The 22,710-nt window shown below is 58.3% G+C and overlaps 2 protein-coding genes across 8 annotated transcripts in view; both read right to left on the bottom strand.

Moving 5' to 3' along the window:
* CELSR3 (cadherin EGF LAG seven-pass G-type receptor 3) overlaps nt 1-16,641 on the bottom strand; it is a 31,348-nt gene extending 14,707 nt beyond the window's left edge. Inside the window, exons 1-16 of one of the 3 annotated variants that reach the window (XM_069027510.1) lie at nt 13,518-16,641; nt 7,293-7,925; nt 5,498-5,720; nt 5,002-5,117; nt 4,545-4,633; nt 3,971-4,128; nt 3,621-3,784; nt 3,031-3,156; nt 2,685-2,854; nt 2,260-2,445; nt 2,002-2,112; nt 1,572-1,740; nt 1,176-1,317; nt 871-991; nt 382-565; nt 192-293 (exon numbers count right to left, since the gene is read on the bottom strand). In XM_069027510.1, coding sequence (XP_068883611.1) covers nt 192-293; nt 382-565; nt 871-991; nt 1,176-1,317; nt 1,572-1,740; nt 2,002-2,112; nt 2,260-2,445; nt 2,685-2,854; nt 3,031-3,156; nt 3,621-3,784; nt 3,971-4,128; nt 4,545-4,633; nt 5,002-5,117; nt 5,498-5,720; nt 7,293-7,925; nt 13,518-16,641 — 5,818 coding nt within the window. The remainder of the gene's footprint in view (nt 1-191; nt 294-381; nt 566-870; nt 992-1,175; nt 1,318-1,571; nt 1,741-2,001; nt 2,113-2,259; nt 2,446-2,684; nt 2,855-3,030; nt 3,157-3,620; nt 3,785-3,970; nt 4,129-4,544; nt 4,634-5,001; nt 5,118-5,497; nt 5,721-7,292; nt 7,926-13,517) is intronic. The other 2 variants (XM_069027511.1, XM_069027512.1) reach the window with 2 other exon arrangements.
* Nucleotides 16,642-20,921: 4,280 nt separating this feature from the next.
* Nucleotides 20,922-22,710, bottom strand: part of NCKIPSD (NCK interacting protein with SH3 domain) — a 58,656-nt gene continuing 56,867 nt past the window's right edge. For all 5 annotated transcript variants that reach the window (XM_069027681.1, XM_069027678.1, XM_069027680.1 and 2 more), the window contains one exon: nt 20,922-22,586. In XM_069027681.1, the coding sequence (XP_068883782.1) occupies nt 22,383-22,586 (204 nt within the window). In that variant the 3' untranslated portion in view covers nt 20,922-22,382. The remainder of the gene's footprint in view (nt 22,587-22,710) is intronic.

Genomic DNA, 22,710 nt, shown 5'->3' with positions numbered 1-22,710 from the left:
AGTCCCACAGCCAGCACCCTCTGCTCTCTGCTCTTCCCCAGGCTGTGGCATTTTCTCCTCCAACTTCCTTCTCCCAAACTTCAAGCCCAGCTGAACGGGACTGGGGCAGTGCAAGAACAGAGTGATATTGCCAGGGCTGCTACAGGACAACCAGGCTGCCCCCTCCCCTCTCCATCACGTCCCTCACTCACCCAAGGAGCCTTTGGGACACAGCACTGCAGCTGAGAAGCCAAACTTGGTCTGGGGCCACCACACACCCGCCTTCAGGCTTTTGGGGCAGCCGTCATAGAGCACTGTGGAGACACACACTGGTCACAGGGCCGGGCCACTGACACTGAGCCCCGTGGCACCAGCTCCCCACACTGCCGTGCCCACACTCACCCTCGCAGCCACTGGGCGTCACCTCGGCAAAAGGGCTGTCACAGCTGTTGCACTGGCGGCCAATGACCCCAGGCCGGCAGTGGCACCGGCCCGTCTCCCTGTCGCAGGAGCGCGAGGTGGAGCCCACAGGGTAGCAGTCACAGGGCAGGCAGGTGTCACTGCCTCTGGGGCGGTAGTGGAAGTCCTGGGAGGAGATGGGGACAGTCGTCAGAGAGCCCGCTGGGACAGCAGCTGGGGCTGGCTGGGGAACCCCTGGAGCCAGAGAAGGTCAAGGCTCTCCTAATTTGCAAACACCCCACTGCCCCCATCACCACCATGCTGGGGCAGGAAGGCTGTACGGAGGAGCAGGGATCCAGCCCAGAATCAGGCACACAAAGGAGGGCCTGGGCAACTGCCAGGCCTTTGGAGAGGACAAGGAACAGCATCAAAAATAAGCAGGGTTTCAGGCAAGCCATGGTCCATGTCCCCCTTGGCACAGCTGCCCCTCACCTTGCAGTGGCACTGCCCATTGGTTTTATTGCAGTCGGGGTCAAAGCCCTTGTTCACATCACAGTTACAGGGCCCACAGGTGGGGCTTCCCCACCAGCCCTTCGGACACTGCTGGTCCATCCTAGGGAGAGAAATACCTTTGATGTTACAACAACCAAATTCCACAGGCCTTGTTCTGCCATCAGTTTAGCTGCTCAGCAGCTCCAAGGAGGCAGGTGGCACCGAGAGGTCCCTGGTTACATATCCAGGATGAGAGGCCAGCATGGAGCCAGGCACAAAGGCCATGGTTCTGCCGTGTATCTTACCTGTGCTCGCAGTACTGCCCAAAGAAGTTCCCACTGCACTCGCACACGTAGCCCAGGGGTGAGCCTGGCTTGCGGCGACACACCGACTTGTTCTTGCAGGGGTTGAGGTGGCACACATCCACACAGTCCCCTCCGTAGTACCCTGAGGTGTGGACAAAGAGCACCATGTAAAGCAAATAGCTTCTCCCTGAGACGTGCTGGAGTACCGAGGAGTGAATTCAGGGGGCTCAGGAGGGATTCTGCCCTCCAGAAAAATTGTTGAGTATCTGACAGGGATGTGACTTGCCCAAGGCATGGACAGGAGAGCAGTCACAGGCCAGGAGGGGGTCACAGGGGGAGAGGAGAAGATAAGTGGGCACGAAGAGCAGAGCAGTGGCAGGGTGCTGCAGGTCCTACCTGGCTGGCAGACACAGGAGTAGCTCTGCCACTCATCCTTGCAGATGCTGTTGGCAGGGCAGGGGTTGGAGTCACAGGGGCTTGGCACACTGCAGCCAGCCTCTACCCGCAGGGCATGGCTGGGCTTGGGCAGCACGGTCCCGGTGACGCTGTCACCCAGTCGCACACCCTACAGTGCAGGTGACAAACTCACAGTGAAGCTAGGACAGACACATGAGGCTCCAGTTCTCCCGCCTTCCACAAACCCCCAGCAGCAGCCACTCCCCATCCTCCCTATTTAATGCTACCCCACGGCACCTCAGAGCCTTGAATGCCCAGAGGGAGAGGGACACCAGCAGGATGGATGCTGGCAGCAGTTGCCAGACTTGCATTTCCAACTCTCCATGTAACAGACCCACTGAAAAGGGAAAGCTCAGAGCAGTGGACTCGCCTGTATGCAGCCTCTCAGCCCATTCTGCACCTCGCCAGAGCCCAGGACTCCCCCCACATGCAGGTGTTTCACCTTCAGGCCATGCAGTTCATTTCCCACCACCACCGTGTCCTGCAGAAGGAAAGGGAGTAACATGAGGCAATGGGCACCAGCCCTGTCCCAGCCCTCTCAGGGGGTGCAGAGGCACAGCCCCGCCTGTGTTTGCCAAGCGCCTCCCACAGTTCTTGTCCTGGTGCCAGGGTCTTAAGCAGCACCTACCTGGTAGAGCCCGAAGTCCAGGGTGAGGGTGATGACATAGCGTGAGTCTCGCCCACTGTGGACATCCTGCAGCTCCAGCTGGAGGTCGTGCCATTTCCCATCACTGAGCTGCAGCTGGTCCAGGAGGAGGCTGGTGCTGCGCCCGGACCCCCTGCTCACCATGAAGGAGAGCAGGCCCCCAGCCAGCTGCAGAAAGGAAACAGCAACGCCAGCAGTGAGCAAAGACCTCATCAACTCTGGCTGCCTCCAGCCTACCCCCCATCGGAGCACGGGGAGGGGAACCCATCCCTGCTAGATGCCTCTCCCCACAACTACCCTCTATACTTGGGATGGAGCCAGCAGGAGAACAAGGTCCCCGTGCTCTCCTGGGGCAGACAGCAGCAGAGGCTGGGGCCATGGTGCTGTGGCTGAGGCTGTGGCCATACCTGGCAGAGCAGAGTGGTGTACTGGCCTGCGTGGGCCTGCAGCAGTACCCCATCCTGCTGGCGTGTCCGAAACGCCAGCCCCAGGTACCATGGCACTGAGATCTTCACATCCGTCTTGAAGTCCCAGGTCAGGACACTGTTGCCCTGAAAATAGTGGGCATGGTGCATGGCTGGAAAGGAAAGTGGAGGTGAGGAGAAGGGTTGGGCACTTCACAGGGAGCACTAGGAGCAGGGACAGCAGCGTTAGCTCATCTCACATGGATCCATTACTCTGCTTCCACAGCAACCCCAGCACAGACTTGCACATACCCACCCTTCCCGTGCCCAGCAGTGCCCACTCACTCACCATGGCGGCAGTCTTTGCCCCCAAAGCCAACAGGACAGAGGCAGGAGTAGGTCCCCCAGCTGACAGAGCAGGTGCCTCCATTCTTGCAGGGGCTGGAGTCGCAGAACGTGTGCTTGGCATGACAACCTGGAGGTACCAAAGCCACCTTATCAGCCTCAACCAGCTCACCACCTCCCCCCAGCTCACATGGAAAGGCACTGCTGCCTGCTGGCCTTTTCCCTGGCTGTCAGAGGGGCAAGCCCAGCTGCTCAGTCTCTCCACACAGACCCTGCCTGCTCAAGGATGAGGGTTAAGGCTGTTGCTGCTCCTTATGCCAGAACAAAGATACCACAGAGCTGGACTGATGATCCAGCATCTCCCAGTTCAGCCAGCTCAACAGGCTCTGCACTTGGGATCAGGGGACATTCCCAGAACATTAGCTGAGGTGGGCATTGGATCATTTAGGAGGACCTGAAGGCCTTGTTCTCCAGTGAGAAGCTGCTCAGCTCCAGCTGTGGTGCCATGATGCTGTTACAGCCCAGCAGCACCGCTGTGTGAGAAGGAGAAGCAATTCCCAGGGTAAGGGTTGGCAGGAGCAGAGGTGCTGGTACCTGCAGCAGTTCCGTTGTTGGCGATGTAGGAGGCCAGGTCGATGCGTTTGCTGTCGATGAATAGGTCTCTCATGCATCCCACAAAATCCCGGTGAGTGATGGGGAAGTTTTCTGGCAGGTTGGGGACCCCTCCAAGGAGCAAGGGACCTGTGAGGTCCAGGGACCTACAGGATCAGAAGCCCAGGGCTTTAAGAGGTACAGCAACCTCACACTGGCCCAGCCAGCTCCCCAGTGCACGGGGCTGGGAAGCAGACATCCTCAGGGACAGGCACACAGAGCCAAGGTCCCAGATGTGAAGGCCTGGTTCCTCAGGGCACCTCTCCCCACCACAGCAGTTCCAAGGAACTCACTTTTTTGAGCTGGTCTGCACACCTTCTGCAGCACAGGAGTAGTTCCCAATCTCGCTGCCGAACTGCAGGGCCACTGAGGCATCACATTCATCTATTGTCAAGATGGCCACCTTGTCCTTGGAGGGGCCCTGCACCACCCCCAGGGTGCTGACTTTCGGCTGAAAGCAAATGCAGGGTGTCAGCAGCACACATGCCCCAGACCCAAGCACCCAAGGGTTCACACAACAGCAAGGAAAGGCCTGAGCACGGCTCAGGCTCAGCTGTGCTCCTGGAGGTGTGAGCAATGCAGGAGGGAAACCTCCAGCCGAGCCCAGCAAGCAGCTCCAGAGAGGGACACGGGCAAGGACACCACATGGAGCGCATTCCTGCAGCCTCCAAGTGAGGGCCTGAGAGTCGATCTGTCCCTGTACCCAGCTGTCTGCTCCACTGCATCCATGCCTGAGGGCTGAAAACCTCCTCTACCTTCTCTCCAGAGCCCAGGCTATGGGACCCAGCCAGAAAACAGGAGAGTCAGAGCTGCTCACTTGTGGGGAGAGAGAGCCATGAGTGGTGGGGACAGCTGGGGCACACGTACCTTGTTGTAGTAGTGGAGCTGCAGCGTGTGCCACTGCCCATCACTCACACCCCCCGGCAGGTAGGGGCTCACCACCGTGCTGGACTCTCCTGAGGAGACAGGAATGATGGCAGGCTGAGGGAAGCCAGAGAGCCCTCAGATGTTCCCACCCTTCCTGGGCACCGAGCCCACTGTGCTGCTGATGGCCTTGCGAAGCTCAGTGACACAACAGGACAGAAGAGCAGAAGAGACACCAACAGGGTTTGTCCTGCTCACAAACCACACTCCTAAGCCTGGGGAGAGTCCTGAGACACACAGCTCATCCCCTGTGCTATCCATTGATGCTCACCAACACTTCTCAACCCTGCTTCCCTTAGCACAGGCTCCATCCAGGGCAGCACTCTGCTCTCCCCACTCAGCACAGGCCTTTTCACAGCTCCCATGACACAAATCCCCCGACAGGCAGGGCCAAGCGTACCTGTGGAGTATTTCAACTGGACCTGCCCCTGGATGATCTCCACTGCCAGGAAGTCGTGCCTCTCGTTCAAGCGCCCATTGTAGAGCAGGAGGCCACTGGGCTCCACAGTGCTGAACCTGGGGCAAGGGAGGAAGAAGGAGGGCAGGGTGTGTGCAAGGAGCAGGTGGAGATCCCCCCTCTCCCACCTCATGCATCAGTATCCCAGCATGGCGATGCTAAGATCTGAGCATGGGGGCCTGGCATGGAGGCAGTGAGCTGGCAGCAGCAAAGGGCAGAGGCACTGCAGGAAGGGATGAGCTGATGCCAGTGCAGATTCAGAGCCCTTTGGCCAAAGGTGCCAGGGCAGCCCCATGGGGAAGCAAAGCCAGTAACACAGGGGTCTGGAGAGCATCAGGCAGTTCCTGGACTGGCCCAGCGTGCTGTGCACGACAGCCACCAGAGCAGGGCCAGGTCAACCAAGGATGCCAGCGTGCAGCAGAGGAAAGAGAGAACTCACGAGAGGGCAAGGGTGAGGTGGAAGCGCTGGCGCAGGCCCCGGAACATGATGAAGGATCGCGGTGGGAAGGAGCGCGTGGACACCTCGCAGAAGGGCGTCTCAAAGCCGCCCGCCGGGCACTGGCAGCGGAAGCCGCCGTCGGCGCTGTTGGTGCAGGTGCCGCCGTTGCGGCACACGCCGGGCACGCACCGCCCCGCGCGGCTGTCCACTTCACAGTTCTCGCCTGCGGGAGCAAGGCCACAGGCTTGGGACGCGTACACAGCAGCCACCCATGTGCTCCTTGTCCTGGGAATGCAGACCTCAGCCTGGATTCAGGACAATGCAGCTGAGGGGAAGGTGTCTGTGGAGCAGCTGAGGGCCAGCAAAGGGTATGACAACCCAAGTGTCACCCAGGTGCTCCCCACAGTAGCCAGTGGGCTAGCAACCACTGCCAGCCCTGCACGAGCCACTGGGCTGGATGTGATGCCAGCTCTGGCTGAAGGGGCAACTTTGGATCCAGTACGGCATGGGAATGGGACAGGAGGGCACTGGCCACAGCAGGGCTGCACACACCTAAGGATGGAGAAGCAAGCCAGGGAAGTCCTGGTAATGCTGAGAGTGCTTCTTGGTGGCCTGCCACCACATGGACCTGGGACAGGCATCTCAGTCCTGTCTCCGGGGTGTGAAAACAGCCTAGTGCCACTGAGCTCCCATCAATAGCCATAGAAGTAGTACCATGAGCCTCCAAACACTGCATGCAGGAGCAAAAGCCAAGTGGGAAACAGCCACATGAGGACAACAAATACCCTTGCACCTTTCTGGCATGGGTAACAGGGATGCCCCACGCCGCTCAACAGTGCAGTGCAGGGCCTCTGTCAGCCCCTTTTCCTGTGCTATCCCCACAGCACCCAGGGAACCATTCAGCTGCAGTCCTACGCCCTGGGCCCTGCTCCCATTACTTGCTCCGTGATACACAAGGAGGATGAGGAGACAGCATGAAGTGACAGGCAAATGAGCTCATTAACCCTTCTGCTAATGGTTGTTCACGCTTCAGATGCTGGGGGTTAATTACCACTGACTCTGCTTATCTCACCAGGAGCCATCTACAGGAGAGCTCCAGGCAGCCATCTGCTGCCATGCTCCCTCCCAGCAGCGAGAGCAAGGCAGGGGATCCCTCCTCAGTAGCCACAGGCCACCTCCCCTCACCCCCCAGTTGCCAGTTCTGCACAGCCTGTTGGGAACTTGTGGCAGCAAGACACTGGCTGGACTGTGAATTCCCCTCCAGCCCCCCCAGCTAGGACCAGATCTGCCTGGATCAGATCCTGCCTGGTGTGGCACCTAGGCCCAGAACCTTCTGTTCTGGGTGGGTTGCAGCTTAGCCACTGCACATGGGGCCAGTGTGGCTCCACACCTCTGCCAGACCAGCTGAAGACTGGCACAGGCTGAAACCAGCAGACGGACTCCAATGGTCCCAGAGCCCATCACCCTCCCTAGCATGGGGCACAGCCAAGAAACCTCCTGTGCCCCAGCCTAGCACAGCCGTAGTCCTCCTGCTCTGTGAAAAGGGGAGGGAAATGATGACCAGGGTCCCCAAGAGTCCTCCATGCCAACTCCCTACAAGACAGATTTCTATGGCAACCCCAGCCTTGCACATGCAGCACCATGGAAACACGGAGAGCTGGGAGCAGAGCCGGACCTCTGTGGACACAGAGATGCTCTGACACCCACTGCCCGGCTGGGAAGAGCACCTGCCATGGTGACAGCAAGGCCAAGGGACCCACCCACCCGTCCCCCAGGGCCCCAGCCCAGCACTCACCGCTGAAGTGCTGGCGGCAAACGCAGGTGTATCCCCCCTCCTTGCGGGTGCAGATCCCCCCGTTCAGGCAGGGGTTGGAGTAGCACAGGTTGATCTCCGTTTCGCAGTAGTCCCCGGTGAAGCCCTGGGGACAGCGGCACCGCAGGCCAGCGATGGGGTGGATGGGCCGAAAGAGGGTGGAGTGGGAGGCGATGAAGGGGGCGGAGCTGTCAAACTTGAGGACGGAGATGCACTTCATGTAGTTCTGGCAGGGCTCCCGCAGGCACACGTTGTCGTCGAAGGGCAGCACCTCCAGCATGGAGGCGCCCGTCAGCACCATGCGCTTCATGTACAGCTGCTCCTGCAGCTCCTCGGAGCTGAAGTAGCGCCCGCCCCGTGGCGCCAGGGCCGAGAAACTGACGTTGAGCACCGTACCACCCACATCCGTGTCGTTCTGGATGTTGAAGATGAAGATGTCCTCCTTGGGTGTCGCAAGCACGGTGGCCACTCCTTCCAGGAAGGTGGACAGCAGTGGGGAGAGGAACCGCTCCTGCCACATGTTCTCCAGCCGCACCGTAATGCTGTTGGCCAGCATGTCCTCTGTGATGATGATCACCCGCAAGACGCACTGAGCTGTCACGCTGTGGATCCCGTCTGTTGGGGGGAACAGGAACACACTGCAGGTCTCTGCCTGCTGCTTGGAGGGTCTCCTCCCTCCCACCCCAGGGCAGAGCCCTGCACCCCAGTGTGGCCCCCAACAGGTCTGAGTCCTTGGCTAAGGAAGCTTGGAGCCACAACCCCAGAGGCTAGCAGGGGACCACCTGGGATGGAGGGGGAGTGGCTGGTGTGGCTGCACCTTCTCCCTCCCATCAAGCTCTGCACTGAGAGAACTCTCAGGTTTCCTCCTTGTCCTGAATCTTGGCAGCAAACTGAGCTCTCAGGAACAAAGGTGCTCAGGAACAGAAGGAAGTCCCAGCAGGAGGTTTGGTGAACGCAGGAGATGATGCCAGGGCCTGGGGTGTGTTGCTTCCCTGCTGCGCCCTGGCTGCCTCCCCCATGCTGCCTTTTCCTGCGCTCTCTTCCTGCCATTTCCTTCCTCTCTCCTCCAGGCTTTCCCAGGCTTTTGTGCTGGTCTCCTGCTTCCCCCCTTCTCACCATCTGCTCTGCATCTCTTCTTCTCTCAGCCCATCTCTGGTTTGTTTAATTCTCTTTAATCTCTATTTTCCTTGGAAACAAACTCCTTCCCTTTGGGATCCCACACCACATGAGCAATCTCCCAGGCAGGAGCAGAGGAGCATGCAGGGACACTCGGAGCATGCCTGCCTGTTCTCTCCCAGGACCTTTGCCAGCAGCAGCAGCACACCCACCGCACATCAGGTGCACTCCCAGCCAGCAGCTCAGGCTGCAGGGACACAGGCAGCACAGCACAGCCCAAATGGGCAATGGTGCAGCTTCCAGCAGATCTGTGATCATGGGCCCCTGCCTCACCCCACCTACCCAACTCCCAGAGACCCAATGGATTCTGATACCCCAGGATACCCCAGACACCTCTGCTAGCAGCTTTGGCTGGGGCAACCAGCTGGGAGAAGCCAGGAGGATGCCTCCTCTCACTCAGTCCCCTCCTTCTGGGCCTCCAGCACAGGCTCCAGCAGGCAGACCCTGACTTCAGCATGGCAAAGCAAGACTGTGCCAACCTTGGTGGCCCCAGAAATGCTCAACGGGGCTCATCAGGAACCTCACTGCTCTTGAAATGAGGCAATCCATCTTCCAGCCCACTGCCAGCACCCCAACGCTGGTGCCCCATGGGCATTAGCAGCACACAGCTGTCGTCTGTTGTTCCCATCTCCCATCCCACATTCACCTGAGAGCCTCAAACCTCCACACTTCCTTGGGAAAACTGGCTCTCCATCATCATACCAAGACAACATTTACATCAGCACATCTCAGCAGTGGCTCCCATGACTAATCCTGGACCCCAAGCCTTGCTGTAACCTCCCCTATGTGCTTCACCTCCTCCAACCCAGTGCAATGAGGCGAGAGGAGCAGCAGGCTTCCTGGCACCCTGTCAGCCCCAGCCCTGATGAGAACCAGGTGTGCAAATGCCAGCCACTCGTCCCTCATCCATGCCCCAGCTCCAAGCCTTATGTACAAAACTGCCTTTACTGTTCTTCTCTTCCCATGGCTGCTGTGTTGCAAAGCCTTTTGATTTCCCTCAGCCTTGTTTGAAGTTTGCAGTGCAGGAGGATTTACAAATTGAAACATCTCCCTTTCTTCCACCTCTCTCTTCTACTCTTCAGAAGGTGAAAGCTTTCTGGTGACCCTGCAAATTCCCGCGCAAGCAGCAGCCTGCGCGCCGGGACTGGTGCTCTGGAGATAAGGCTGGCTCCAGGCTGGGGGAGCAGCACGCCAGTACAGTCACCCAGGAGCTAATCTCCCGCAGGAAAGGGGGGTTGCTTCTCTCTGAAGTCAAATTACTCTCACCTCACATGGAAGCAAGATGAGAAAGCACCCTTCTGTGTGACACCCTGCCTGCTCCGGCACAGAGGGCAGCACAAGCAGCAGCAACAAAACAGCCCCATCCAGCACCTGGCTGGACATGCCAGGGGATCTATGCCTGCCTGGGCTCAGGGCAAGGAACTGGCATCATCACCTGCATTCCCCAAGGCACATTCTCTCTGCAAGAGGCTCACGGAGTACTGAGACCACCCAGACCTTGAGAGACAGGAGTGAGAGGAAAGCCACAAAGCCACGCTTGGCATAACATGCTCCCCAAGCCACCATCAGCCTGGCACCCCTCCCTGGGGAACCAACTGGTGAGACAGTTCCCCAGGATACCATCACTTTGCCACCAACTCCCTTCTCAGCACACAGATGAGTCATTTCCCAGCTCCCTCTCCTCTCCCTTTGTCCCCTCCTCACAGCTGGCCTCTCTGGTCAAGGCAAGCATGAGCTCAGCATGAGCCCAGCTCCCTCCCCTCTCCTCAGCTCATAGCTCACCCAGAAGCAGCCATGAGGCCCTGGGGACAGCTTTCACTCTCCCCAAGGGCTGCTCAGCGCCCAGCAATAGCCAGGCAGGCATCTGCCTGATTTATGGCTGTTATTAGGCCTTGGCTGACACAATGCTGAGTCCTGGGGCAGGCTGAAGGCCAGCAATGCCTCACAGGAGCAAGGAGCCTGTGCCTGGGGAAGAAAGTGAGCTGGAGGTTACCTGATGCCTTTGGCATTGCCCAGTCCAGGGCAGGAACGCCAAGCGTCCATTTCCCAGTTCCCCACAGCACTGTGGAGCCAGGCCCAGCCCCACAGCCCTCCTCAGTAAGAGGAGGGCTGTGGGGCTGGGCTCCCCTGTAACACTGTCCCACCTCAGCATCACACCCAAGGCTGTCTCCTCCCCAGCTCCGTGCAAAGGGAAGCAGATGGTTAAGAGAATGACCTGCTGTAAATGGGGAAAGAAAAAAAATAAAGCTACCAGAAGAAAGCCCAAAGCTGGCTGGAGGCACTGACCCCCCATGGGAGGTGTTTTAATCACAAATGCTCAGCCTTTCTGATTAAATCCTGTGGCTGGAGAGCTGGTGCCTGGTGAATATTCATGCAGCAGAGTGAGGAGTCCTAGAAACATGGCTACAGGGAATGGAGCAAGGAAAAGGGACAAGGGGCTCTAACCCTTGTGCTCGACAGCATTGGACCATTGTGTTTGCAATTCCAAGACCGACAATTACCAGCTTCAAAAGCAACAAAGCTAAAGAAAAGATCTATGTCCTCTTCTGGGTGGCAGCAACAGTGTCCAAGAGAGCAAACGCCACTATTAAAACTGCAATGGCCACCCCAGAGACAGCAAGGGTGCTGTGGGGACAGACAGCATGGCTTTCATGCTTGTAGGTGAGGAGCAATAAAACAAGTCCAGACAGAGAAGTCAGGAAAAGAGACAGGTATGGGTACAGTGAACATTCCTCACCACTGCTGAAGGGCTTTGGCATACCTCTCAACATTTTGATAATACTTTACCAGTTAAGAGATCTTGAAAATATATCAGGCTCCCATTACCCAGCACAGAGGATGAATGCCATTCTGCATCTGAGCCTCCCCCCTTGCCACCAAGCCCAGAGAAACCAGTCTGAAATGGTTTAAAGTCAACATGATGTCAGTCTCTTACACTGCCCTGATTTCACGGTGCTGCTGGCCAGGGACACAGCCCTTCCATCCCACTGTCCTGCATCCTCAGCAGCCAAGAGCACATTTTAGCAGCTAGAGGTGTCCACACGCCTATGAGAAGCTGGGGTCAGTTTTCAGGCTATCAGCCCCGCTGGAAAGGCACTGGGTTTGTGATGGCCCAAGTCTTCTGCCTCCTACAAGGGGCTGAGCTAAGAACACACACAGCTCACAAGCAGGCAAAAAGACCCCTTGCTCTATGTTTTAGGGGGGATTCAGCCTCCCTCAAATGGACCATAAAGACAGAGAAGCCACTCCCTCCTAGGATGCTGACCCTTGGGGCACCCACATAGGTGCTACTGCTGCCTTCCAGCAGCAGGAAGGTGCTCTGGCATGGCGCAGTGTCTGGGGCAGACAATGCAGCCGGGTCTGAATGTCCTGGCTGCCAGCTCTGCAAACCCACCCTCCCTCTGCACGCAGCGACAGCATGGGGCCGGCAGAGCTGCCAGCTGGGCGGGGGGCTTCCAACAACAAAGACTGAAAAACCAAACTAGACTTCCACCTCCACAGTCAATATCAAAGCCAACAAAAGGCCCGTTTTCCAGTGTTTCACTTCCCTTGCCAGAACGGCTCATCCCCTTCCATCTTCTCCCCTCCTTCGCGAGCACACCTCTCCCATTCTCCCTTCCCGCTGGAAGATGACGACATTCTAATTGCAAGGGCCCCCTTGCCGCGAGGCGGCTCGATACAGGACTTCAGGACGTGATTGTCTCCTGCCTTTGTGCAGGGTTAAGTGTGTGAGGAGGCAGGCCTTGCATAAACACACTGGGGCAGAAGCTGGAAAGGTCAAAACCACCCCCCACCTCCAGCGATGGGCATGTGTGCGCCTGCAGCCGCTCTCGGCCAGCCCTGCGGCTACAATTAGCCCCCACGGAGCCCCAGCCCACTGGCAGGCTGGTGCTGCTCATGCCAGATTGCCTTGAACAGGTATCCTTTTAAAGCCCTTGCTCCATATTTTGAAAGAAATCCTGCTCTCACAGAATAAGCCAGATCGAGAGAGCTAAAAGGGAAGGCAGCTGGTGGCCGATGGTCAGGGGAGCATCACAATTCAGAGTACGGCTCCCCAGGCACTCCTGGCAATTCAGTGCTTGGCCCCTCCAGAGAAGGCTCTTGCTCTCCCTCCCCCAGAGCTGCTCCACGGTTCAGCGATGGACAGATGCCTCCATTTCAGATCATGCATCCGCCAGCTAAGAAAGGCTGATGGTGAAGGCAAAGCTCAGGCTCTGGGAGCTCCAGGTCCAAAGCCTGCTTGCTCACAGGCAAGCCCCTAGGTCCATCTTTGTCCTGTCCTCAGCTGGGCTAGAGGGGACCCCAACACTCCACAAAGCCACCCCTAGCTACTGCTAGCATCTGCATTTGGATACTCCAGCAACACACACTGTGCTCGAGTTCCAGGCACTGTGCTCAGGTTTATCACAGCTGTCCCCTGCAACACTAAGTTGGCTGCAGAAAGGTGGTACCAGACTTTAGAAGCCACCCCACAAAGCGCAGGTGTTGGCAGGTGCCACAGCCAGGATCCAGACTGAGCTGTTTGCTACTGGCAGATGGGTGTTTAGAAGGGCTCCTTCTGCACTGAGCTCAATCCCTCCCTCCCTCCCGTGCGGAGCTAGGGAAGCGCTCGGTCCCGGCAGAGAGAAGAGCCACCTGGGCTTGGGAGCAAAGCAGTGTACCAGCTGGCCATCCTGGGAACTGCCTCCTTCCCAGGCCAGCACCCTATGGCACACAACACAGCCTGGCCACAGCACCTCCAAAGGTGCCTCACTAGCAGCCAGAAGCGATCTCACGGCTCAGTAACGATGCTTTGTTCTTGCAGACCATTTCCAGCCTTGGCCCCTTCACGGAGCGCTGCTCAGCAGCCTGCTTCCCATGCCACCCTTCACACCACTCCAGTAGTATTCCCCGACTAGAAGGGACTCCCAGTCCAGATCTTGTTACCAGTCCCCACCCAACCCCCGATGCACAATGGGCTGTCCCAGAGGGACCTTGCAGAGCCCCCCCCAAAGGTACTGCACTGAAGATTTAATGATTTACACTCCCTACCTGTGACAGTCACCAGCATGGAGGCCACAAGCGGACGGTTGTTGTCCAGCTTACGGCTCAGCCTCAGCTCCCCGCTCGATTGATTTACAATCAACAAGTGCAGTTCGTTTCCCCGCTCAAAGGTGTAGAAGAGGCGGTCAGATGCATCTGGGTCATATGCTGGGACCTTCCCTATGACCCCCGAGGGGAAGGTGTTGGACTTATTGGACACGTAGTTATTGAACAGGATTTGGAAGTTCTTCAAAACAGGGCTGTTGTCATTCTGGTCAATGAGTTTAATGTGGACTGTAGCTCTGCTGACAAGAGGGGCAGAGGTGGCCTGCACTACAATCACATACTCAGGTTTTGTCTCATAATCCAAGTCTATCAAGGCTGTGAGCTCCCCAGAAAAGATGTCCATCTGGAATATCTCAGGGATGTTGCCTTCCACAATTTGGTACATGATCTGGGCATTGGGTCCCTCATCTGGGTCGACAGCTGTGATTTGGGCCACCACAGAGCCTACGATGCTGTTCTCCTTTACCAAGACCTCAAACTCTTCAGCAGGAAAGACAGGGGCATTGTCGTTCACATCCTGAATGGTAACCTGGATGTGGACAGGAGTTCGCTGAGGAGGGATGCCCCTGTCCACAGCGTAGGCAGTCAGTTCATAGACAGGAACGTTCTCGCGGTCCAGCCTGCGCACAGTGCGAATAATCCCCGAGGTGGGCTCTATGGTGAAGTCTCCATCCCCATCCTCCCCATTCTGGAAGGTGTACTGCACTCGCCCATTGGTGTGGGCATCCCGGTCGGTGGCAGAGATCTGGAGCACGCTGGTGAAGGGAGGTGCATCCTCAGAGATCATGCCCTGGTAATGAGGGCTGACGAACTGTGGGGCATTGTCATTAACATCATTCACCATGATTTCAACATATGTGGTGTCCGCCTTCTGGGGGATCCCATTGTCCTTGGCAGTGATAGCCAATGTATATGTGACCTGGTCCTCATAGTCCAGTTCTGCCTGGAGAGTGATGGCCCCAGAGTCTGGATCAATACGAAACTGAGGGACGTTGTCTTCCAAGCAGTATGTGATGCGGGCGTTTTCCCCCACGTCATCGTCCGTGGCACTGATCACCACCACGGTGCTGCCCACAGGCCGGTCCTCATTGATGCTCACAGAGTAGTGGGCACTCTGGAACACAGGCCGGTGCGTGTTGGCATCGGTGATGTTGATGTGAACGTGGCAGTTGTCACGCAGGGTGCGATCAGAGGCTGTCACGGTGAGCACGTAGCGCCTCTCCTGCTTGTAGTCCAGCGGCAGAGACAGAGTGATGAGCCCCAGCCCACCTTGCGTGCTGATGGAGAAGCGGTTCCGTGTGTTGCCTCCTGTGATCTGGTAGGTGATGGCACTGTTAATATCCCGGTCGATTGCCGTGACGCTGAGGACGCTGGTCCCCACAGCTGCATCCTCGTTCAGGCGTATGAAGTATTCCTTCTGGGTGAACTCAGGGCGGTTGTCATTGACATCCATGACAGTAATGGTGACGCTGGCTGAGGCAGATAAAGATGGAGAACCATGGTCACGAGCCTCTACCCCAAAAAAATAGTGCTCGACCGATTCCCGGTCCAGGGGCCCACTGACCGTGATCCATCCAGTGGCACTGTTCACCACAAAGGGTGTGTCAGCCGAGACCCCTGTCAGTTTGTACTCCAGGCGTGAGTTCTCGCCATAGTCTGCATCCACAGCCTGGATGTGGATGACAGAGTGGCCAAGGGGAGCATTCTCCAGGACGGAGATTTGAAAAGGGGTGCTGACAAAAATGGGGGCATGGTCATTGATGTCCACCACCTGGATGCTCACCATGCCAGTGTTGTTAGAAAGAGGAGGACGCCCCGCGTCCTGAGCCCGGATCCTCAGGGTGTACTCCCGCTCCACCTCAAAATCCAGTGAGGCCACCACCTGTATTTCCCCAGTTACACTGTCGATGGAGAACTGGCCCCGACTGTTCCCGCTGATGATGTTGTAGTGCACCAGCGCGTTGTTGTCCTTGTCCAGATCCGTGGCGGTGACGCGCAGGATCTCGGTGTGGGGCCGTATGTCCTCCCTCACTTGGACAATGTAGCGCTTCTCGCTGAACTGAGGGATGTTGTCATTCTCATCAAGGACCGTGATGTAGACCTTGACGGTGGCGGAGCGGGGTCCCGGCTCCCTGCCCTGGTCATTGGCTTCCACCACCAGGGAGTACTTCTCCATCTTCTCCCTGTCCACCGGCCCGCTGGTGGTGATGAGGCCGGAGCGGGGATCAATCTCAAAGACGTCGTAGGCAGCCTGTTCATTGACAAAGCGGTAGCGGATGTTGGCATTGGGCGGGGAGTCGACATCGGTGGCCCGTAGCTGCAGAATGGGGTATCCCTCCTCCACGTTCTCCCGGATGGTCTCCCGGTACTCGCCCTGCTCGAAGACGGGGTCGTGGTCGTTGCGGTCAGCAACAGTGATGGCCACCATGGTGGTGGCAGAGAGCCGGGGTGCCCCGTGGTCAGTGGCCGTCACTCGGAAGTAGTGCAGGTCCATGCTCTCTCGGTCCAGGGGCTGGGTGGTGGAGATGAGCCCGGCCCGCGGGTCGATGCTGAAGAGATCCCGCGAGCGGCTGTTCATCAGCGCGTCCATGGAGTACACCAGCCGCCCCGCCTCGCCCCCGTCGGGGTCCTGGGCCGCCACCGCCACCACCGCCGTCCCCGCCGGCTGGTTCTCCGCCACCTCCGCCTGGTAGTTGTACTGGGGGAACAGCGGGTGGCGGTTCGGGGCTGCGCGCCGGCCCCGCCGCCCCGGGGCCGGCACCGGGGACAAGGGCAGCGGGCGCGGCGGGGCGGCGCGGGGCGGGCAGCGCGGCGGGGACCGGCGGCGCGGCGCCGGGGGCAGCCCCGGGGGCACGGCCGCCGCCCGGCACGGCACGGCGGCGGGACAGCCCCGGCGGGCCGGCGGCTCCCAACCCGCCGGCGGCGGCGCGGTGGCCCCCAGCCCGGGGGGGAACAAAGGGAGCAGCAGGAGCGGCAGCAGCACCAGCAGGAGCGGCGGCGGCGGCCCCCGGTGGCGGCGGCAGCAGCAGCGGCTCGGGGCGGCCACCGGCTCCTCCGCCGCCGCCATGGTGCCTCGGCGGCCGCCGCCCGGCCCGGGCGCACGGCGGTGGGCTCGGCGCCGCCCCCGCTAGCGCCGGCGATGGCCGCCCCCCGCCCCACCGCCCCGCGCCGCCGCCGCTGCCGCTGCTGCCGGGGGTGGCGGCGGCTCCTCCCGCAGCCCCAACATGGCTCCCGCCGCCCCGCCCCGCCGCGCCCCCGCCCGCCCCGCGCCGCCATCTTGAGCGCGGCCGGGCGGGCTGTGGCGGCTGCTCCGCGCCTCGGGGGGCGGCCCCGGGCCGGCCGCGCCCTGGAGCGGGGTGTGCCGCCCGCGAGTGAGCCACGGGCCGGTCTGTGCGAGGGGCTCCCGGAGCCTCCTTGCCGAAAGTGCAGGGCCCGGGGACACCGTGCACACAGCACGCACCTGCGGAGCCCCCTGACCCGCTGCTGCGGCACTGCCAGCGTCCCCACGGCCGGGCTGTGCCCCGTGCCCGAGGAGAGCCCGCGGGGACAGCTGCCCTGCTGCGGCACCAAGGGCGAGACAGGAAGGTGCCAGCGGTTAGGCAGGAGGCACTGCCGTGCCTGGCAGCCCCGCGGGTCTCTTCCACCCGCACATGTCCACCTGGAAGCGGCACCGCGTTGGGCATCGGCAGGGATGGGTTTTACCGTGTGCATGAAGACAGTCTTCCTGTGTCCCGCTCTTCCCGGCCGTGCAAGTGGTGTCACATCCCCTGCCAGCCGGCTCCCCCACCCATGGGCACACAAGTGCATGGCACAGATTTAGCGATCCCACTCTCCTTCCCTGACACAGACCCCAGCTGCCACCACATACCAGGTGTGGCATCATCACCAGAGGGTAAAGCTGCAGATTTTGCTTCCGGCATCCCTGATGCAAAAAAAAACCCCTACCAATCCTACATTTTTTCCAAGGAAAATTCAGTTTGAGGCCCTTGTATTATGGTGATTCATTAATGCATCAGCCTCATAATTTAGTTGTTGGTTTGATTCAATCAACTAATATCTCATCCTAATCTACGGGAACTCCTAACAGGCTTAGGGAATAACAGGGTTTAGGTCTTCATTAGTGTTTCGCATGCCACAGCAGGGGGACGTCCTTGGCCATGTCCTGCTGAAGGAGAGGGTACACTGGGGCAAACGCTAGGGAGTAAAGAGCCATGTCAGGGAGGAAAACAGCAAATCTGGGAGATGGGGGGAGTTTAGGAAGGGGTAGGGAAGGACAAGGCATACATGGGACACACAGTGCCTCCATGCACATCCCAGCTCCAAAGGGGCTGCAAGAGCCCCCTGTGCTGCTGTGCTGGATGGGCTGTGGTTCAGGGCGCATAGGCTGGAGAGTAAGAGGACCCCCATACCCACACCACAGCCAGGCTAGACATCACTGGCAGCCCTTGTGTAGGCCCTGCATAGCTCCCAAAACAAACTCACAAATTAATAGTGGGATGGATTCACACTGAAGATGGAGCTCCACTCCCAGCACTGCACGAGCCATGCTCACTCTCTAACACACTCCCACCCCACAGGAAACAGCATGAGGCTGTGCGAGGTCCCGCTGTCCCTTTGCAGAAATCCAAGTGGCTGCTTGGGAGCTGCACACTGCTTTGGCCAGCACAGGCCCTCTGTACAGCAAGAAGGGCTCACAGGAGATGCACTGGCCCCAGGGCACAGCAGTTCTGGACACCTCAAGGAGGTCCAGCTGCCACTGTCCTGGTGGTGCCCTCTGCTCCAGCTGTGGCTGGGGCTGTGGAATCCTACACACTGCTGCTGCCACAGTGCTGAATCCTGATGCCACCAGTGCTTTGCTTCTCTGCTCCATGTTCTGGTGCTCCACCACCAGCTCTCACCCAGCTTTGGTTCCACCAATGGTGACAGACAGTCCCCTAGAAATTATTGTTAGTGTAAATGAGGGGCTGGGAAGAGTACATGCTGCCCACTGATCAGGGGTTTGACAGCAAGCAGGCTCCCATTCCTAGGGCGGAAACTGAGGAAAAACAACATGGGGTCTGCAGCACGCCCAGTATGTCCCCAAACCACTGGCTAGCCTCATGCAGGGCTGGTGATTCCCTCCCATCACCCCTGCAGAAGCCAAGGCCTGGCCATCACCGGGGAAGCCACAAGGTGGGCAGAGCAGGCAGGGCTTGTCCTTGCCCTGTTGCTTGTGCCGAGCACGTTTTAGGACCGCGATGGGAAATATGAGGCAGGCCCTAAAGTGGTGGCCAGCGCAGCTCCGCATGTGCCAGAGAGAAGTTCCCCTGGTGCTTACACAATGCTCAGGGCTGACACCCAGTGAGTGTGGATGTCTAAGCCCCTGGAGAAGCTAACATGTTAATTTATGAACTCCACAGCATGGGTAATCTGCTGTGATTAACTCCTTAACCACCACATAACGCCTCTGGCTTGGGTGGTCCTGCACCAGCACTGAGAGGGCTGTAGCCATACCAGCCCTAGGCATGCTGTGCTCTTGAGGGATTTACCTTCTCCCCTCCAGACCCTTAAGCATCCACTTGAGCCCTCCCAGTGCTGTTAGGATAATGCCAGAGCAGCTCTGGCTCTGCACACAGCTCACCCTAGAAACCTCATTTATCATAGGGCAGCTCATCACCCATGTGCAACAGGAACATGCTGGCTGGATCATACATCACACCTCCTCAAACTGGGGATGTGCCATCAGGAAACCAAATCAGGAGAGAGGCAATACTTTTTAAAAGTAATGAAGGCTTTCAAGTTTATTTGTTCTAATTACCCAGCTGACAGCTCAGGGGAGGAGGAGGAAAGTATCAGGGTATTACTGCCACAAAATAGTTGTAATTGAATCATTCCAGACAATAAAGCAGAAGCGCAGGTCACAGGCAATGCATCACTCCCCCCCATGCCAACCCCCCAACACCCCTCACTGTTGCACTACAATAAAAACACCAATACGAGCAGACACTGCTCTAATTGTGGCCTATTACAGCAAACAATCTCGAGTGTCTCACCTACACAGAGAGCAGGACCCGCTGAGCGGGCTGGGGGCAGTGAGTTTACATGCTGCATTTTGATTCCCTGCAATGTGTGAAGGCCTTTCCTGGGCAGCAGGTGCATCTCTCCCCCTGGACCCCACAGCCAGCTGCCCCCCAGCTCTTCCAGCCCTAGCTGTGGTGGCAGCAGGGTGGTAGGGCAGAGGGTGTTATGCTACTCTGCAGCTGGGCCAGGGTGAGCAACCCCAGGGACAGCAGTGGCTCGGGGATACCAACGGGAGCCACCAGCTCTGCAGTCTGGGCTCGTGGCAAGCAGAGCCACAGGTCCTGCTACTGCTGGGTTTGCCTGGCACAGCAAAGCCTGTGCTGTGTCACTTGAGAGCAAGTGCCAGATGAACATCCCACCACAGCAGCAGGTCATGGGCCAACAACAAACCCCAGCAGCACTCAGAAGCAAGCCAAGGTTGGCTCATGGGCACATGCAACCATGTGCTGCACAGAGCAATGGGGCACAGGAGAGCCACCATGGGGGACACACCAGTGAGCACTGGCAGCCCTTATGTGTCACGGTTGCCCCCAGGTGTGCAAATTCGACTTCAAGGCCACACACCTGGGGACTCTGGAGACAGGCCAGAGGCAGGAGCAAGGACAGCCCTGGTCCCGATTCTGCAGGCAGCTGTGTTTGATGCTATCCCTACGTTTGGAGTGGCACAGCTTGCACCTGGCATTTACACCCCTGCCCTGGCAGGGCTGTGCCCATGACCCAGCTGGCTCCCTTGCCACAGAGCCAGGAGCAGAGACCAGCTTCCTGCTGCCAACATAGTGCTCTGCCCAGTGCCTGCTGTCCTCCCACCACAGAACCCCTGCCATACCAGGCACCTCAGAGCCGCAGGCACAGGCTGAGGTTTGGGAGCACCGATCCGCCGCAGCCAAGGCGCGATTCATTACACTCGCTACAGACCATTAAACCCATCCTGCGTGGGCTCGCTGCCTTGGCAGCTCCGCTGGGAGCCAGCTGAGGCTGTGCACACCTTGCGGGGAGCCAGCGGTGAGCCCAGCTCTGCCAAACCCTGAATGTGCAGCAGCGATGCTGGGCAGGCCCCAGGAATGATGGCTGTGCCCCTACCAAGGGCTGCTGCCCTCCACCCTTCCTTGTCAGCCAGCAACATGGTAGAAAAAGACAAGGCCAGAAGCTGTGAGGGAAAATTACTGCATTACCCCCATTTGGAGATCAGCACCCATTGCTTTGCCTCCGTGGGCAGCAGGCACCCAACCACGCCTGCTTTGGTGCCCCCATGACAGGATTGGGCAGGCAGGGCTACACTCACAGAAGTCCAGTTTAAGACATTTTTATTCTTCTGCAGGTTACACTTAGTGTTTAAGAAAATACAGGATCCCTTTTGACATTCATACATTTTTACAGGGAAAAAATAGGTTTTTCTACTAGGGTGGTTATTAAGCTTGGGCATTCCCAGGCTGACTTCCTTGCCCCCCTTGGCTGCCAGGCCAACCCTCCATTCTCAAGCATCACTGCCCCAGTGGCCAGTCCAGGCCTGCAGAGTTGTGCCATCCCCTCAAGCTAACAACAACAACAAAAAAAAAAGTAAAGTAAATACAGTGCCCAGTATTTCCAGTTTCACTTTCCAACAGCTCCTACACTGGTTACTGCAAAGGAAGACCTGGGGACAGGGAGTGACCACACTGCGCACACAAATATCTAAGAGACCCACGTTAGTGTGTGTGACTATCTGGACCAGGGAAGCAGGTTAATCCCGTTTGCTAGAAACCTAGAGGAAATATAAATAAGGGTTCCCCACACTTAGCATAGTCACAAACAGCTACTGGACACCAGGCTCACGCTGCCTCTGAGCGCTGCCACAGGGACAGGGAGGGCAGCGAGGCAGAGCTACTATGAAGCTCAAGGCAAGAAATGCACACGCTGCACGAACAGAACGTGCCTGCCCAGGGGCAGCCCCTCTGCTCGGGGCAATGCTGCAACAGAGGTGGCAAGTGGCAGCTTCACTTGGCAGGACACATCCTTGTGCTGTGTCCGGCCAAGGGCTTCCTAAGGGCAGCGTCACCCACGTGGCTGTTACTTCTAGGCTGCCACAGTGTGCAAGAAATTCAGATTTAAACATCACTATAGAAAGCAGATTGAAAAGCAGCTGCTGGGGTAAGGCCTCCATGACCCAAGGTGGGCTGCTGCCCAGAGGCAAAGCTGAGGGCCAGGAGGGAGTGAAAGGCTCACTAGACGAGGCGTTAGACAGCGAGCAGCTACTTTCCCTTGGCAGGGCTGCAGCACATTGGCACTAGCAGCAGGAAACAAAACAGATGTTACAAAAGCTTCTTCCAAGCACCAGCGGACTCCACTTGGTCACTGCAGGGAGAGAGACGTACATGGAAAAGAAGTGATACTCTAAGGCAAAGGCCTTTCTCTTCAGGACCTCGGGACACCAGTGCAGCTAAACATCCCTCCATGCTGGCTACTAAGCCCCCACAAGCTTTCTGCCCTTCCCACTAACGCCAGCTGCCCAAATAGGTCCTGCTGAGTCTTGCAGGCAAACCACGTGCCAGCGCCCACCCCGCTCCGCCTGCCCCGGCACCAGGCCCCGGGGGCACCCCATGCCCTCTCTGCTGCTGGCACTTCCAAAGGGCCGGTGAACGCTGTCCCAACCTTAGGCCTCGCACAGAGGGATATAAGGTATGAGCTGTACTGGAAGGGAATGGGGAGAAAGTGTCAACAAAAGACATAGTCGATCCAAGTGGTTCAAACTCCAGTCCAAGCTGAGGAACATTAGCTGGTACCAGAAGAGATTTCTGGGAACTCCTTATAAATCTCCAAGATGATCAGTTTGTCCATCTGGCACTGCTGGTCCTCCTCCTCCTCGCCCAGGATGCGCTGCAGGATGCCCTGCAGGTCGGCGAGGCGGTGCTGGTGCTGCAGATAGGGTGTGGAGCGGATGATGGCGTGCATCAGAGACAGATACTCCATCCTCAGCTGCCAAGTGGGAGGGGAGACAAACCACAGAGCACCGTCAAAGATTTGAAGTGAGATAAACAAGCATGCCAGCCTCCATTACAGCACGAGCACAGGAACAGCTGCTGCTGCACCATCAACCAGA

Source organism: Aphelocoma coerulescens, chromosome 12 (genome assembly GCF_041296385.1).
Source record: "Aphelocoma coerulescens isolate FSJ_1873_10779 chromosome 12, UR_Acoe_1.0, whole genome shotgun sequence".
In the NCBI taxonomy this organism is placed as follows: domain Eukaryota; kingdom Metazoa; phylum Chordata; class Aves; order Passeriformes; family Corvidae; genus Aphelocoma; species Aphelocoma coerulescens.
This window is presented reverse-complemented; position numbering and strand designations above follow the sequence as displayed.